Source organism: Haemaphysalis longicornis, unplaced genomic scaffold (assembly GCF_048455015.1).
Source record: "Haemaphysalis longicornis isolate Haplotype H1 unplaced genomic scaffold, Haemaphysalis longicornis Haplotype H1 scaffold_12, whole genome shotgun sequence".
NCBI classification, from domain to species: domain Eukaryota; kingdom Metazoa; phylum Arthropoda; class Arachnida; order Ixodida; family Ixodidae; genus Haemaphysalis; species Haemaphysalis longicornis.
The window spans coordinates 109,250,221-109,267,088 of NW_027526225.1; the positions used below are offsets into that span (position 1 = coordinate 109,250,221).

At 48.0% G+C, this 16,868-nt stretch overlaps 2 protein-coding genes across 2 annotated transcripts in view; both read left to right on the forward strand.

Annotated features, from left to right (window-relative positions):
- The window catches only part of LOC144161770 (beta-galactosidase-like), an 11,228-nt gene extending 5,466 nt beyond the window's left edge, over positions 1-5,762 (forward strand). The window contains exons 2-4 of the mRNA XM_077692370.1: positions 1-111; positions 2,518-2,667; positions 5,634-5,762. The exon at positions 1-111 is cut by the window's left edge and continues 180 nt beyond it. Coding sequence (XP_077548496.1) covers positions 1-111; positions 2,518-2,667; positions 5,634-5,762 — 390 coding nt within the window. The remainder of the gene's footprint in view (positions 112-2,517; positions 2,668-5,633) is intronic.
- A 2,424-nt stretch (positions 5,763-8,186) lies between these two features.
- On the forward strand, positions 8,187-15,955 carry LOC144161771 (beta-galactosidase-like). Its single transcript, XM_077692372.1, has 3 exons — positions 8,187-9,650; positions 12,360-12,659; positions 15,646-15,955. Exons 1-3 carry the CDS (start codon positions 8,187-8,189, stop codon positions 15,805-15,807), a joined length of 1,926 nt encoding a protein of 641 aa, XP_077548498.1. The 3' UTR covers positions 15,808-15,955.
- The last annotated feature ends 913 nt before the right edge of the window (positions 15,956-16,868 follow it).

Here is a 16,868-nt window from a genome sequence, read left to right on the forward strand (position 1 = left end):
GAGGGCCAGCCAGTGCTCGACACCTTCCTCGACCCGTCGGGCTGGGGCAAGGGTGTCGCCTTCGTCAACAACTTCAACTTGGGTCGCTACTGGCCCAGCATTGGGCCTCAGGTGAGTCTCAGGACGGTTTGGCGGCACGTAAGAAGCAACGTTTCGGCTTGCGTTGGTCCCGATTCACTCAACCGTGGTTCGCAAACATGCTAAATGGATAATCCTTTCAACGGTGATTTTGATATCTTAAAAGGGTTCTATCTGAAAGGGCTAAATTCAGTTTGGGCTGTCAGAATATTACGGGGCGGTTAAATTATATAGGATGCAAACGAATGAGGCAGATGAAGACACGAGTTTGTTTCGCACACCGCAACTACATGTCGCCAATGTAGTAGCCAGAAGTTCCAGTTTCAGTTGATTATTTATACGGCTAAGGCGTTGCGCTGCTGAGCACGAGGTCGCGGGTTCGATTCCCGGCCGCGGCGGCCGCTTTTCTGATGGAGGCGAAAAGCAAAAACGCCCGTGTGTACGAGATTTCGGCGCACGTTAAAGATCCCCAGGTGGTCAAAATTAAACCGGAGCCCTCCACTACGGCGCGCCTCATCGCCTGCGTTGCGTCGGCGCGTTAAACCCTACAATCAATCAATCAGTTGATTATTTATACGAAACAATACAATGTGTTGAAAATACTATTGAGACAATAAAAAAAAAAAACTAACGGGTTGGTAGGATGCAGGTTCGTTATATTTCGGTACGAAAGCAAGTATAATTTGCTGATTTGCGTCATTGCGTTATCCCAAACAGACGTTTGCTTATTTCTCGTCAATGTTCGCGCTTAAGACGGAGCTTAAATTCTTGCTTATTCCAACGCATGCCTGCAGGTGTGCGCTAACTTTAAGGTAAATAAGTAACGCCGTGCCAAACTTCAGTGTACGCAGAAGGACTTCGGAGTGCCCAGGTTTCTCCCCGCTGATCCTTGTTAACTAATAGTAGTAGTTAACCGCTTGTTAACTAATAGTAGAACCAACTAAGTTGTTTGTTGAGTCTTGTTCACGGTTGAGCGAGATGGTTAAGAAATGTAATCCTACAAATTACTTTGAACACCTTCAGAAAAGAGAAGTATACTTTTTTCAGTTAGTGTCTTTAAAAAAGTGGGATATAAGAGGCATGGAATGCCTTCAGTGGTGCCCAACCAACAAGCAAATGTTCGCGCATGCGTAGGGGGACAATTTCAGCGCGTTTTTCGAAAATAAAACGCTCTTGTCAGCAACGTAAATATGCGACGCGGAAAGTTTCCTGAGGCGGGAATTATAGCCAATCGATTACGACGCTTGAGCGCTGAGGGTACTAAAATTGTGGGCTTTTGTACCTGAGGTTTGAGCGCCCTAGGGAAGTAAAGGAGGCCGAAAAATGAGTAGTTAAGGTTTGCTAACATGCACCTCAAAAGAGAGTATCCTGAGGAAGCTTGCCATCTTATAAGTAAGTATGCGGGCTCATCATGAGTAAAAAAACAAAAAGAAACTGCCTAAGACGCAAGCTCACATATAAGGGAAATAACACAAAATCATCCAACAAATCAGCTGTTAGACTTGGCTTAATAAACTAGTAGCATCCCCTTGTGCTAAGTAAACAGAAAAGCCCGCCAGGAGCCTCTTACCAAAAACCGAGACTCAAGCGGAAAATGAGAACACAAAAAAGAATAAACGACCCGAGCATCGCAGTAGGATAACAGGACTGTTGGCTCAGGCGGGATCATTTTTGTGTTTGTAAAAGTCAGATTCAGAGTCCGCTTATTCAACATCACGCAGATGTTGGGAGCGCCAACAAAAAGCCTGGGAAAAGGTTTGACTGTGGTTGGTGCCCCCTTAAGTTTTTTGACTTCTTGGGGAACATTTACGGTCAGAGCAGTTAGAATGAAAAAAAAAATACACAAAAAGAGACAACCCAACATTATAAAAGAAAATTTGCAGTTAAACAAAGGCAACGTACCGCTCACAGTGATATATCTAGACACATATTATTCAAAATTCGGGCGGGGTATAAGACAACATAAGACGGCCACAATTAGTACGTGTCTTTGAAATGAACCATGTGAAACATCGTGAATACGTCCTTTAGTTTTTGACCCGGGCAATTCATGCAAAAACAAATTTTTCTTGCTTGTTGCCGTTGTTATATCGCAGAAGTAACAGAAGAACCCAACCGTTTTCCTGAGAAAAGTCAACCGAAGTTTGTTCTCACAACAACTTTTCCCGTCAGCCTTCGTATCTTCGTATCACTAAATCACAATAAGCCACGAAATCACTAAACTACGTAACCGTCGTTAATACGAAGTCATTGGGAGATTAAACTAGCAGCTTCATTATGAGAGACACTTCATTAAAGGCTGAGAGGACTTTCCTAATTCACTGTGGGTGGGGCCGCGAAACACTTCGAATGATTTCGAATAAAGCCAGATTTCGATTAACGCGATTTCGTTATAACACAATTTACGGTATCCACTCTCGATGACCTTTACCTACGCAGGTCACCCTCTACGTTCCCGGTGTGCTGCTGGCTCCGTACCCGAAACAAAACACCATTCTCCTCTTCGAGACTGAGGCTGCGCCAGCGGCAAACAGTACGGTCAGCTTCGTGGACGTGCCCAACATCGACGGACCCGTACCCGAATATTCAGTGGCCCCCCAACGCGCCCACCCAAAAACCGACGCCCCGCATACTAACAGTTCGGCCTCGTTCGCAATACGCTGGTCATCATCATCATTAATCATCATAACCATAATCAATTTTTGTCAACCAAATGTCGAATAAAAATATTGGATGCCTATCTGCTTTCTCTGCCGGAAATGTCGAAAGACAAAGTTCTGTCCCCCCCCCCCCCCCCCCCCAGTTCCTTCATCTCCTAACGTAACTCACTTTCATCTGCTCCTCCTCCACCCTTTGAGCTCTTCCCCCGCCTCTTTCCCTCTACTCTTGCTACTGTAATGGTTAATGCAATTGATATTTTTTCAGTTCAATTCAATTTTTCCGCACTCACACTGCTCTCAGGCAATCTGGCAAAACAGCGCGCAACTTCCATGTTTTATTGTCACGCATTCTCTCTCTTTTTTTTTTTTCACTTGCTAACCTAAACCTTTTTCGATCATCTGCTACCTTCTTTGGCTCTTTCCGCGGAAGGAGCCAAATGAGGTAGCAGACGATCAGAAAACTTGCTTTCCCATTTTCTGACCGTCTGCTGCCCCATTTAACTCCTTCCTGCCACGGAAGAAGCATGCATACCAATCGTACGTTTCGCTCTGTATATCCCAAATTACACCGTTGTTCCAAGATCAGTTTGGACTGGCTCCCACGTCCCAATTGGCCGCCATTTTCCCATAGGCGAAAATCGTTTTTATTTATTTTCAGAATAAACAGATAAGTACCGTCGTTGCTCCCGGTGTAAAACAAAGTAGACCACAAAATGCGACCTCCGAGTAAAGTTTGAGCGCGAACGGAGCAGCGGTTCGCTCAGGAAAAAAAATTGAAATGTTCCAATTGTCGTAACACCCTGTATGTACGACTCAAATAATTGTTTGAACTTGCGTTCGGGTGGTTCAATCAGGGTTAATGGACAGACCGACGGACGGACGGACGGACGGACGGACGGACGGACGGACGGACGGACAGACAGACAGACAGACAGACAGACAGACAGACAGACAGACAGACAGACAGACAGACAGACAGACAGACAGACAGGCGAAGAGGTTCGTGGTTAGGTAGCGCAAGAAAGAAAATCGTGTTTAGACATTAAACGAACAGTAATAATATGCCGTGAAATGCTTAGCCCCAGCAGAAAGCAGACACAGTGACAATGGTCTGTTATCTTTGCCCTTAGCGTGCCGACTGTTGGCGCTAAGGTGTTACCTACCAACATACCTGAGAAAGTGCGCATAAAGCTGCTCATTCACAGTTGGCATAAACGCAGAGAAGTGATCGGCGATAGTGAAGAAAAAAAACTGTAGCGATAATAAGAGAAGAAAATAGCTCGCAATTCCGGCCCTGCGAAAGTAGATGGCCAGTGAAGGTTCCCAGCAGCCGACAGAGAGGCGACACCCGCTCCATTTTTTCTCTTCAGTCTAAAATATTTATTCCCTGCAGCTTTCAAACTTATGGAGACGTCATTCATTCTCCCCACAGGAAGCGTTTTTGCAACCATTTTAGTCGTAATGGACTGTCTGAACTACACAAACATTCCCGTAGCAACTCACGAGCTGAGCACACAGTTAATTGCACCTTTCAAACAGCTCTATCGAGCAAGTGCTGTCCCTTCGAAAACGCGGGAGTAAATGGAAAAGCTTTTCGCCGTGATCAAAATACCGCACGCCTCCGCATTCGAATACCCGGCTGTTTGTACGTTTCAAATGATGGTTTGGACGCTGTCATTGATGCATTCCTTTAGGCGCTTCGAGATGATACTGCACGTAGCAGAGATAGGACACTCAGCCTCGATGAAACACCGCGAGCAGACGCCCTAACGAAAAAAAAAAAACGCGCGCCAATTCACCGTGTGAATATGGTTGGAAAGCGAAGCTGTAAACGACACTAACAACGACGTCCCTTGAATTCACACACGTGGCTTAGGAAAGAGTGAAGCGAGAGACAAGTGAAGTGTACCCAACCACACGATACATTACTTCAAAGAGTTATTCTTTGATAAGTTTAAATCAAGGCATGATTCATGAACGGTGGTTGGTTGAGTTGTATTGGCGGAGCACATGAGTAGAAACTCCTTTTTTTTTTATAAAAGTAAAGGTAGCCCAAACCCGGTGTTCGACCGGGTTTGGGCCCGGTGTTCGACCGGGACCCGGTGTTCGACCGGGTTTGGGCCCAAACTTCTCCTCCGTCTCTGCCGCCGCCTGTGGGGGCGACGAGGTCGGCGGCAGAGACAGAAAAGGAGTGCGATGCCATGGGCTGGTGTGAGCTTCGTTTAATTTTTATAACTCCTAGCACATGCGCAAGGCGCTCACACGGCCGCTACACGTGCCGTGGGTGGAGCGCACAACGGCACGAGAGGTCGCGCGACGCTGTCATGTGACATTCAGAGAGAACGTAGGGGGTAAACCCGCAGATGTGCTCGGTGAGTGCACCATCTGTCTCTCCCGTCTTCGCGTGGGCTCGCATCTCAATCGGTAAGACAACGGGCGCTCGCTCCCTACCTCTATTCGTTCCAGCTTCGATTCCTGGCGGTGCAAATAACGACTTTCATTTATTCGCGAGAGTTTTCTGTTGACACCAATGGTCGCGGCAGAACACTTGCGGGTAGAGGTAAAAAGCTTCGCTTTAAAATAAAATTTATTGAAGATCCTTTGGGGATCTTCAGGAAAACGTGAGCGCTTCGTCCCTCTCCCCCGAGAACTATTGGCTCTGCCCTTATACGCAGAAGCCTTGCTTTGCATTCAGAAGTCCGCAAAGCAGAGTTCCCCGCACGTCCCTCGTACACCGTGCCAGCCGTGTTTAGCGCTCTAAACCGTCTGAGTGGCCAAGTTTGCTCGCTTCAGTAGTGTTTTTGGCTGCCTGTCGCGGTTTGTGTTGCCATCAGTATCGGCAGTTCGGTGCTAGCCGTCATTCCTTTTTCCTTCTTCTTCTCCGCCTTATTTTAGACTGGATTCTACAGCGGATACGAGTGGTGGCGGGAGTCACTGGACCCGTCGAGGCAGAAGCAGGTGCTGAGACGGCGCTATGACTTAGCTGTGGCCGCAACACTCGCCCCTTGCCACGTAAAACTTTGACGGCGGAGTTGGCCTCAACACTGAGCGAACAAAAGCTAACCGAAGACAAGAAGAAAAATTAGGAGGAAAGTGTGGCGAACGTACGAGGGGGAGAGTGGTATGCCGAGGCGTTGCGAGACGCTCACCGGCGGTGACGCATATGGCGAAAGTGTGAGGTGGGCAGTGAGACATGCTGGGCGGTGGCGACGCGCTGCGAGAAGACCTCATACCAGCGCGCCCCATCGAGTGCTCGACAATGACGCCTTCACTTTCTGAGAAGCAGTTCGCGGTCCCCTCCCGAGATGCAGTTCGCGCCGCCGACGCAGTGATCGCTGATATTTGCGCGGGAGGTTCAAACACGATTCATAACATGCTCGGTGGCGGCGACTCGCTGTGAGATAAAGGGCAGAGTAGCGTGCGCCGCCATGCGTTCACTCACCACGCGATCACTCCTTGAGACGGTGCAGCTATGTTCCGGGACCGAGAAGACTGCACTTCGCACTGCGCACGAATTTCGCATTAGGCAGTACAGTAATCCTCAGGCAATTCTCGTCGCTTGCTCTGTTGCTGAGCGACACGGATCGAGGCGAACATTTTGCCCGCATGCCCATGATCTATCTATTGCTCACGCAAAAAAACTGTCGACACAGAAACAACGACTAGCAGCTCCAGAAGGCTCCCAGCGGCGGCCGTGTTTGTTGTTTTGCCCATTGTTACCCGCGTCGAACCCAAACCGCTGGTCGGTAATCCGCGCAAGAAACGGCCAGGGATCAGGAAACGTGCCTGACGGGGCTCATTGCGCAAAAGCCATTTCGGGTCCAAGAACACAAACAGATCAACCAACTTTTTAAGAAACAAGCATGTGATAATTGTCTTGAATATCACCACTGTGGTGCCGTGTTGCCGTCATTGCCGAAAATTTGCCGCGTATCCGCTCGATTCGCTGAAAATGTCGTTGAGTGACGATATCTTCGGCCGCGCCTTCCACGCAAATGCTACTCTGTTCTACACCGGGTTTCACGGCTCGCGCCATCTACTGAAACCTTGTGCTCCTGTTTAACTTCCAACACTGCTACTAGGCCCTGGCTCGTCCGAGTTCCTTGTGTCATTCTGGGTCAAAATGATTTTTGAACGCGTATTTTTTTGTTATCGCAGACATCAAGCCCCAATTTATCTCCAATGAAGCAAATAGACGAGTACCAGTTGTGCATTGACGTTTTATCTCAAATAAGCGTTGCGTTTTCTTTTAGCTCAACAATGTTGACAAGCATCAAGTATGCTTTCAGATTCAGTTGTTCGAAAACGTTTTTGCCACATAAACTTCTCGTTCAAGAATTATTTTAAATGTTGGCCGTATGGCTTTATCGAGGAACGAACGAACAGACAGACAGACAGACAGACAGACAGACAGACAGACAGACAGACAGACAGACAGACAGACAGACAGACAGACAGACAGACAGACAGACAGACAGACAGACAGACAGACAGACAGACAGACAGACAGACAGACAGACAGACAGACAGACAGACAGACAGACAGACAGACAGACAGACAGACAGACAGACAGACAGACAGACAGACAGACAGACAGACCAAAATTTGCGAGTTTAAGTAGCCCAAGAAATACTACCGTCTTTCAAGGTATATAATAAACCGCTATGCGGCACCATGCGGAAATGCAGAACTTCGTCGGCAGCTCCAAAAGTACATACGAGGCTGATTGTGCGCCCTGAGGTCTCGTTTGCACAAAAGAGTCAATGGCGCAGCTTTCTCGCGAACAGGACGCTCTTTTGGCTGCTCGAAACATCTGAATAAGCGGGCGACAGGTGTACGTCCTGTTTATTTTTCTCTACGTTTGCATTATGCAGTTGCAACGGTTCTGTCACTCGCCGAGAGCTGCCGCCACTGCGTCCAATCCAGCCGGTGCCCCCGACCCCGGTTTTTACCTGAACACACGCGGTGTTCACACGCGGTGGAGTGAAAATTTATCCGAATTATTCTCGCTCCGCGACAAAAACGCAGGTCTGATTGCGTTCAATTCACCTCACCTCGAGATTGGGCGCCTTCTTATACACCCTTGCGGACATTGGACTCTCCTCACTCGGTCATAAGGGGTCCTCAAGTTTTGAGTGTGGCCCTCCGATAGTTCGGCGCCGTGTGTACCGAAAGCAGGTTAGTAATCGTTTAGTGCTTACTTCAGTTTACAGGACTTAATCGCTGTGATTCATTCTGGTTTTTCACTCCAGGAAAAAACTATCTTGTTTCTAACACGTCTGAAAAGGCTGAGGTGTGGCCTGGGTCATCTTTTGCTTTTTTTCCCTCTGGATTGCACCTCATTGTCCACGTGGACGTTCATCGTCACTCGGCCACTCCGCATAAACTTCGACGTTTGAAAAACGCGAGGGAAATAAGCAAGAGAAAACATCGACAAGCCTGGCAGCATGGCGAGTTTGCGGTTGGCTGTCTTCGTGGGACTACTAGTGGCGGTGTGCAGTTCGGCGAGGACCCGTCGTCGTTCCTTCAGAGTGGACTTCCGTAACAACCGATTCCTCAAGGATGGCAAACCCTTCCTCCTCGTATCCGGCTCCCTCCACTACTTCCGTCTTCCGAAGCAGTACTGGAGAGACCGCATGGAGAAGATGAGACTGGCCGGCCTCAACGCTGTACAGACATACGTCGAGTGGAGTGGTCATGAACCAGAACAGGGACAGTTCAATTTCGACGACAATTACGACCTTAGGCGTTTCCTGGAGACGGCCATGGAGGTGGGTCTGCTGGTTGTACTTCGCCCAGGGCCCTTCATATGCGCCGAACGAGAAAACGGGGGCTTGCCGTACTGGCTACGTAGAGTGAACCCTCAGATGAGAGTCCGGGCTGCAGACGTACAGTTCACCTCAGCTGTGAGTAATTGGTTCGACAAGTTGTTCCCCATAGTGGAACCGTACCTGTATCATAAGGGTGGCCCCATTATCATGGTCCAAGTGGAAAACGAGTACGGACAGTACGGTGCTTGTGATATTGAATACTTGAGATTTCTTCGCTACCTAGCACGACGACACCTCGGCACGAACGTGGTCCTTTTCAGAACGGATATCCCGGAGGATAAGCACTACAAGTGCGATCAGCTCGAAGGCACGCTAGTAGCAGCTGATTTCGACGCAAAGGCCGACGTTCAGAAAGTGTTCGAAATTGTCAGGAACGCGATGAGGCGCGGACCTCTCTTCGTCGCGGAGTACTGGTCGGGGTGGTTCGACAATTGGGGCAAGCCGCACTCGAGGATCGACAACGAAAAACTCGCAGAGACTTTGGATGAGATCCTGAGGAACAACGCGTCCGTCAACTTCTACATGTTCTTCGGCGGCACGAACTTCGGATTCACGAACGGCGCCAACCCAGCGCCTGTTCCGACCAGCTACGACTACTGTGCTCCTCTTTCCGAGGCTGGAGACCCAACGGATCTGTACTTCAAGATACGAGAAGTAGTCGGGCGGTACCTGCCCCTCCCGGATGAGCCTCCGCCAGAGAAGTCGCCCAAGCTTAGACTGGGCACCGTGCAACTAACATCCTGCGCCCCGTTGGAAACGATGCTTAAATTTTTTAGACTGCGACGCCAGATGGTGACGGTGGCGTCTAGGAGACCCAAGAGCTTCGAGGAGCTCGGTCAGGCCTACGGTTACGTGCTGTACACCACGAGGGTACCGTTCCAGCCCAGAAGCCCCGCCCAGCTGTCTGTACCGGGAATCAAAAACAGGGGATACGTGTTCACGGCGCACACACGAACGGTGCTGAGCACCGATCCGCCGGTTCACAATGTGCCAATTATCGTACAGCAAGCAGGGACGATTGCTATCCTCGTGGAAAACACCGGCAGAATAAACTACGGAGATGACATGGTCAACATGAAAGTAAGTCAACACTTCTACGTTATATAAAGCACACTTGAGTTGTCTGAGGCAATGCGGAGCGAGAGATATTTGTCTCTGAGAGCAATGTATACTTGTAATGCTTCAGGCGCCTGGGCACAGGACCAGCATACGATACTTTGCCTTGGCTGCAAGTATTGTACCACGACATCAGTATGTCGATTAGCCATTTTTTTTTAATGCACATGTCAACGTATCCTACGGTTTGCGTCTTGCACAACGAGACACCTCATTGGCGGTGCGCTAGATATCTTAGATATAGTATTTAATTGCTCGAGTTGCCTGAGGCGTCCGTAAGAGTAATCAGAAGTGTTCGCTAAGTATGTTTCTCTCCACGCGTGAGACGGAACGTCCAGTCACAGTGCAGGTTCCAAAGGCTTGTTGGTGGTTTAGTTGGAGGTCTTACCAAGCACAGCGTCAGAGGAGGGACAGGATGGGAAAAGCGGCCTGCGTGTCTTTTTTTTTTCGGTCATTTCTGCTTTACGGTGCGTTTGTCCGAGCAAAACGCAGTAGTTTTTCTCATATTAAGCGCAATTGGTAAATTTAGGTTGCTAGAGGGTAATATAATATTTTTACCACCCAGAAAATTGAAGCTACTACTGCTTTACGAGTTACCATAAAACTCAATTATCCCCCGTGTGCATAGCAGAAGTAGCCGCGGTTCTCAGCTTGCGGTTATCAGCTTGCCAGTTCTCAGCTTGCGGTTGTCAGCTTGTTAGTTGTTTGAATCAATCGCTACCCAGAGCTGACAGCCAGGCACAGCGCAACCAAAAATCTTTCATAATGTCTTCGGAGCTCCAGCATTTGCCATTAAGGAACATTATTGCTATTGAAAAAGATATAGTCTTAAGAGTGCTTACGTGTGGGAATACGAGCGAGTTGCGTTTTCTTTCAATCTATGCGATCTTCCATGGCTCATGATACGTCTGTCGCGATTTTGCTATCTCCGCTTAAAGGAGCCATGAAGACAAAATACAAGTTGGGTTTATTATTATTAGAAAAACTGCTTAGTCCTGATAACACTGACAGCAATATCATCGCAATCTTCGAACAAATAACGGAGATATTAAAGAAAACGTGTGAATCAGTCGCGACCCCATAGCCAATTTCGCACAACTTTTCTATGACGTCACGGAACCTTGTTTGTGCGATTGACGGGCGCCTAACTGACCTGTCGCAACGACGCATGACTGGACGTCTGTAATGGGGCCTCTAGTTCCATTTGAGCGCATCACTTGAATGCTAACGTGCAGTTAACGCACTGAAAATTATGTTGTATTGTTGGCCCGTATGACGTGATTCTTGCTCATAGCACGTCACTGTTGTGCAATATTTGAAAGTTTTTAAATCCTTCTTGCTTTTTTTTCGTTAAAAACATCTTTTGTGGCTGTAATGGAGCTGAGTGAGATACTGAATCCTAGTTATTTCAAATTAAACGGAGCTGTATTTTCTTTTCATGGCTCCTTTAAGGTAATACCTTCATCATCAACCCAATATCTGCTTCTGTATACTCTTCGTGTCGTGGTGTCGATGTAATCTTCTTGGCAATCTTCTTGCCAAGTCGTCAGCGTGGTGTAGGTTGGTGATGGTCTTTGGTGCACCGAGCACCTGCCCCCGTTGCTTTTGGGCAATCTCAGGTTCCATCGCATAATCTTCTGAGGCATCGTTGCGTGTTCGCCCACGCTGGGCAGCTACAGCTGAGATAGTCTCCTCAAAGCACATAGCCCACAGACACCACTGACAAAAGAGACGTGTCCAGTTGTGCGATTGTGTCCTTTAATTACCATCGCAATGATCATTTCCCATTTCATCGCTTTCTTCTGTCCCTTAGAATGACTTTGATGCTTGGTCAGTCGCCATTGATAGCCCTACGATGCAGTTTCTAGCAGCAGAGCTGTTTTAGGCTGAGCTCGGTCCGTTGGGGTTAGCAAAAAATAACAAGAAAAAAAAAACTCCCTGGCGCGAGACGCCCGGCACAACCTTCGCGCAGCGGCTTTAGCAAAAAAAAAGAAGAGAAAAGCTGACGATTACTGTTCCCCCTAGTGCGAAATTTTTGCTCAGTGCAACGTGCCGTCTTCTCGGTCACGGCGCATAGTGGCTTCGTCTGCAGGAAGTGATCGCGTGATCGGCGAACGCACGGCGGCGTGCGCTACTCTGCCGTTATGTCGCAGCGCGTCGCCGCCGGTGAGCATGTTGTTGTAAATCGTGTATGAACCTCCCGCGCAAATGTCCCGTGGTTCGGATGAGCCATGAAACGAGGAGGACGCGAAGCACATCCACCGGTTGCCTCACTCGTGGTTCTGCACTCACTCCTGAGTGCTGCCGTGCGCTGAGGCAGTACTCACTCGTGGGTTCTCTCGACAGCAGCTATAGTGAGCCGTGGCGTCGCGGACTACGTCTCAGGAAGGGACCCGCGAACTGAGTGAACGCACATCATCGCCGAGCGCACGACGGCACGCTCTGATATGGCGTCATCTCGAGCGCGCCACCACCGCCCAGCATGTCTCAGTGCCTCCACCTCACACTTTCACCATGCGTCTCCGCTGAGGAGCGTCCCATGAGGGCTCGCATACTGCCCTCCCCTCACACTTGCACTTTCGCCACAGTTTGCTCCGCCGTTTTCTTTCTGTCTTCTTTGCGTTGACTTCTCGGGGATTCCGGGGAATGCATGGAATTCTGTTTTCTTTACAGGGGATCCTCGGTGATGTCAGCCTAGACAATCACGTCCTCGAATACTGGACTATGGAGGTACTTCCTCTTAGCAACTCATCTGCGGTGCGCCATCTCACCGAGACCTTTGCGCCTTCATCGAACTTATCGAAAGGCTGGAAACAGGACTGCTCTACTCCCGGGGCATTCTTCGGGGAATTCGTTCTGCCCGAGGGTCAACCCGTCCTGGACACCTTCCTGGACCCCATGGGCTGGGGCAAGGGTGTTGCCTTTGTGAACGATTTCAACCTGGGCCGCTACTGGCCTAGCCTGGGTCCTCAGGTGAGTCGGAATTAATACCACTTGGAATGAGTAATTCGTGTGCAGATCTTACTCCCCACGATGTTTACTGAGGCGCATGACATGTGCTTCTGTTAGCGATACGAGGTGGACAAAAAGGGAGCAAAAATACTTCAAGTCATAGTCGTAACAGCGTACCCAGGCGTTGTTACTGTGCTGGCAGACGATAGCAAAGAGACGCCTTTTTAGTCTTAAACAGCACAGCTGTTGTGGATCGAGCCTTTTTGTAGGCCTGCTGATGGTCGAGCGTTATGTAGGAGTAAAAGCATGTCCCCAGGCTCGCCGGTGATCTCGCAGAAACCGGTTTTCACACCCGACGGCAGTGGGCGCAGTGGTTTCGCAGGGGCGGGTTCCTCTCTCTCCCGCCAGAGGAGGGAGGAGATGGGAGGGAGCGTTTATTGTCGCTTCGCTTGCTCAGAGCTTCGCCGCCACGGTACGCCCGACTGGGTGAGGGTGAAACGAATGCTTCACATGCACCTTATCACCCAACGGCGGCTGGGCCGTCTGTGAGTGTGGTTCAGCGCAAACTAACCACGTGACAAGGCGATTGTTTAATGACTGATGTATGAGGCAGAGATAATTAGAAGGATAGGAATGGGGGGAGTCCATTCGGCAGGCATTATTAGATAATGAATGGCAGCCTACCATTGTCCCTCAAGAAGAAAGTGTATGACATTTACTGGTACTCACCTACGAGGGAAAAACTTGGAGGCTCACTAAAGGGATCAACTTAAATTGAGGACGACTCAGCGAGCAATGGAACGGAAGATGGTAGGTGTAACATTTAGGGACGAGAAGAGAGTGGAGGGGGTCAGGGAACAAACGCGTGTTAAGGACATATTAGCAGAAATTAAGAAGAAGAAATGGACGTGGGCAGGGCATGTAATCCGAAGGCAAGATAGCCGTTGGTCATTAAGGGTAACAGAGGGGCTCCCTAGAGAAGGCAAGCGTGGAAGGGGCGGCAGAAAGTTAGATGGGCAGATGAGATTAAGAAGTGTGTGAGGATAAATTGGTCGCAGTTAGCACAGGACCGGGATAATTGGAGATCCATGAAAAATGCCTTTGCCCTGCAGTGGGCGTAGACAGGCTGGTGAACGACCAGATTTAGACGAAATCCCCAAGGTGGAGTAAGTTTCTGTAAAGCTTTCCTTTGTAGCCGTATGGCTGTATTTAGGTGGATGTCAAACTTTCCTTTACACAGGCTGGTGAGGTATGAAAAAAACTGCGCTGAGTTTTCAGGAGCTAACACTAGAGGAACGCACGATGCAGGCACACGAAAGCGCAGCTTTGCGGGCTGTTCTGCCGGCGCTCCGCACCTCAGTCTCGCCAGCAATGCCTCGCCGGCTGGGATTTCTTAGGGTGCCCTTCAACGCAAGCGAAAGGATGAACCAAATAATCCAGTAGGTACAGCTAGACGGCAAGCTTCAAAATCTCAAGCAAAGACAAACCATCACGGAAAATTGCGTGCACAGTCTTTGCTTTCACTCGTGGTGGCTAGGTTTAGAAGTGTTAAACTTGAGCCATTGTTTTTCCGGATACACGAAGAATTCGCTGACGTCATATCCATCATGGAAATGACGCCATTACAACGAAGCAAGCGGCCTGTAAAGGGTGCACCCCTGCACACAGGGTCTTCTTGTGGGTAAGCAACCTTTAGAACCAAAGAGTACGTTGTACTTAGGGTTGTTCGTTTTCGAGTTCAATATTTTAACACGAAAGTGTTTTATGCCGGTATACACTAAGGTTTCACTGATGTCATATCCGTAACGGAAATGACGCCAGTACACCTTTGCCGAAGCGACCCGCCAGTAGGGCTTCACTCGCCAAGGACACCCACAAGACAGCCGCCGACCTGCAAGCCATGCTCAGCTGCAGATTTCGCTGAACATTTGACTTTCGTATTTTACCGATAGCTATGACACAGAAATCAACGAAGGTTTTTCTTTTTATGCAGATGTCAGTGCGTACCTCTGTTTAGTTTGAGCTTGTTCGGACGCAGCATGGACATAGAGGATCTCAACTATTCGTTGCCCCGGGCTAAGTTAATGAATTCAGTGCCAGTTTTATCCTTCTTTGTTGGTCCCCGTCGTGTTGGCGCTATTCGAACTATGCAACCATACCAACCATCTTCGCTTTCTTTACTAGTCTCCAACAAGTTTGAGGTGGCTGCAACAAGAGCTCGCAGGGGCAGTCCTGCGTTCCATACATGTTTTTCCTTCGTAGAAAAGACCCACGCTATCCATTGATCCACTTCTCGAACCCGCACAGCGCCTACATATGTGAGCGGTTCAAAAAACAAAAAAGAATTGGGGAAAAACAGATTTTTGGCCGGGTGTCTTTGGCCGCGTGTCTGAATGGAGTCACAGACAGACACACAAAGACATAAAAACAGACCAAAATTTCTTGAAGTAGCCCAAGAAAAAGTATCGTCTTTAAAATTAATCGGTCACTTAAGTCTCGTATGTGATTTGAAGGCGAAAGAAAGTGATTATCGTAGACTTCTTTCTCACTAGATCGTATTTGAGGTATCGTCACGTTCACCTGTCAAGGTACACGCATCCGGATAATTCTTGTTCGTCCTGCACAGTACCGGGTTAGCGCTGTGGTTACCACCTTAGGCTGCGGATATGGCGATCCGGGCCAAGTACGGTCAATTTTTGCGTTGAGACATTTAAGGCTTTTGTGTTCACACGTATGCCGAGTTCTTTAAAACTGCGTGCGTGATCGTGTTTTTTTCCCTAAATTGTTATATTTTTCGGAAAAACGAAACATGAAGAAAACTGTTTTTTTCCCGCCCCTAAAAAATCACGAAAACGTACACCTCCAAACGCACCTACTAGTGTGCTGAAATGCAGGCGTTTACGTCAACTTTTCGCTGAAATGATCATGCAATGCTTTAGCACAAAAATATTTTAGCAACCCCTTACCCCACCACCATTCTAACTATTCGCTGTCTTTTTAAACGCAGGTGACCCTTTACGTACCCGGGGTGCTGCTCTTCCCGTACCCTAAAAAGAACACGATCTTCCTCTTCGAGACCGAGAGCGCGCCAACCGGCGACCGGAAGGTCATCTTCGTGGACGAGCACAACATCGACGGTCCCGTTCCGGCCTACAAGGCGGCCACATAATAACCTGCAGTATATACGACCGTGTCACGTGCTGGCATTTTTGTAGCTGAGCCATGCAATATATTGTGCACTTCAATGCGTTTTATGTGGTGATATCGTAAATTAGCTAACGAATGGACGCGTAATGAGCGAGAGACAAATGAAGGGTTGTCAGTTCCTGCGCGTTAGCAATCCGACTGAAGATTGGTGACAAACGAAAAGCGCAGCACAGAAAGCTTCAGTGACGAAGTTAACATTGTTGGAATACTTCTTGGCACTACGTTTTTGCTTTCGTGCTGGCATACACGAAAAATTGTGCCCAAAAGGGCTATTGGATATGGAGGCTCAAATGCAGGAATACTTCCTAAGAGCTAACAGAATAGGTGTAAAAAATAAAAAAAAATGTCTCCTTCGTACGGTGTTATTTGTTTATGTCCATAATTAGTGCTGCACGCTTGTTTTACGACGAATGGGTAGTACAAGTGTTGGCGATCGCCGGGAAAATTAAAAATAAATGAATTAGGATTTTAATAGAGAAATGACGTAAAGAACGGGTTAAGATGTCACAACACCATAACACATGTAGCAAAAAAGACGCCGTGACTCAGGGGCCAGTTCTTTTTCAAATTCGGACATTTATTTATTTATTTACTTATTTATCTGTTTATTTAGTTACTGAAGTAGTCGTTCATGTAATTATTATTAGCTAATAAATAAATAAATAACTAAATAACTCAATAAATTATTTACAGATACAGCAAATATCATTTCAAATTTTAGCACAGAGGGCATTTCATTAAAAAGGAGCAATAAAAAATCATTTGCATTTTCAAGGTATGATAGCACATGCATACATACAAGAGGGGAATACATGTTGAGAGGAAAACCTTTTTCAGTACTGTATAATCGTTTGTTGGGGTGGAATTTCGGCATTGAAAAAATAAAGAAATAATAAGCAGTTGCAGGAATAACATATTTCTTATCGTAGCTATGACAACGTAGCGTGAAAAAACAAATCCCGTAATATGTAGAGAAAACAACCATCTATGTTCATAGTTCTTCCCGTGACAAGCAGATAACAA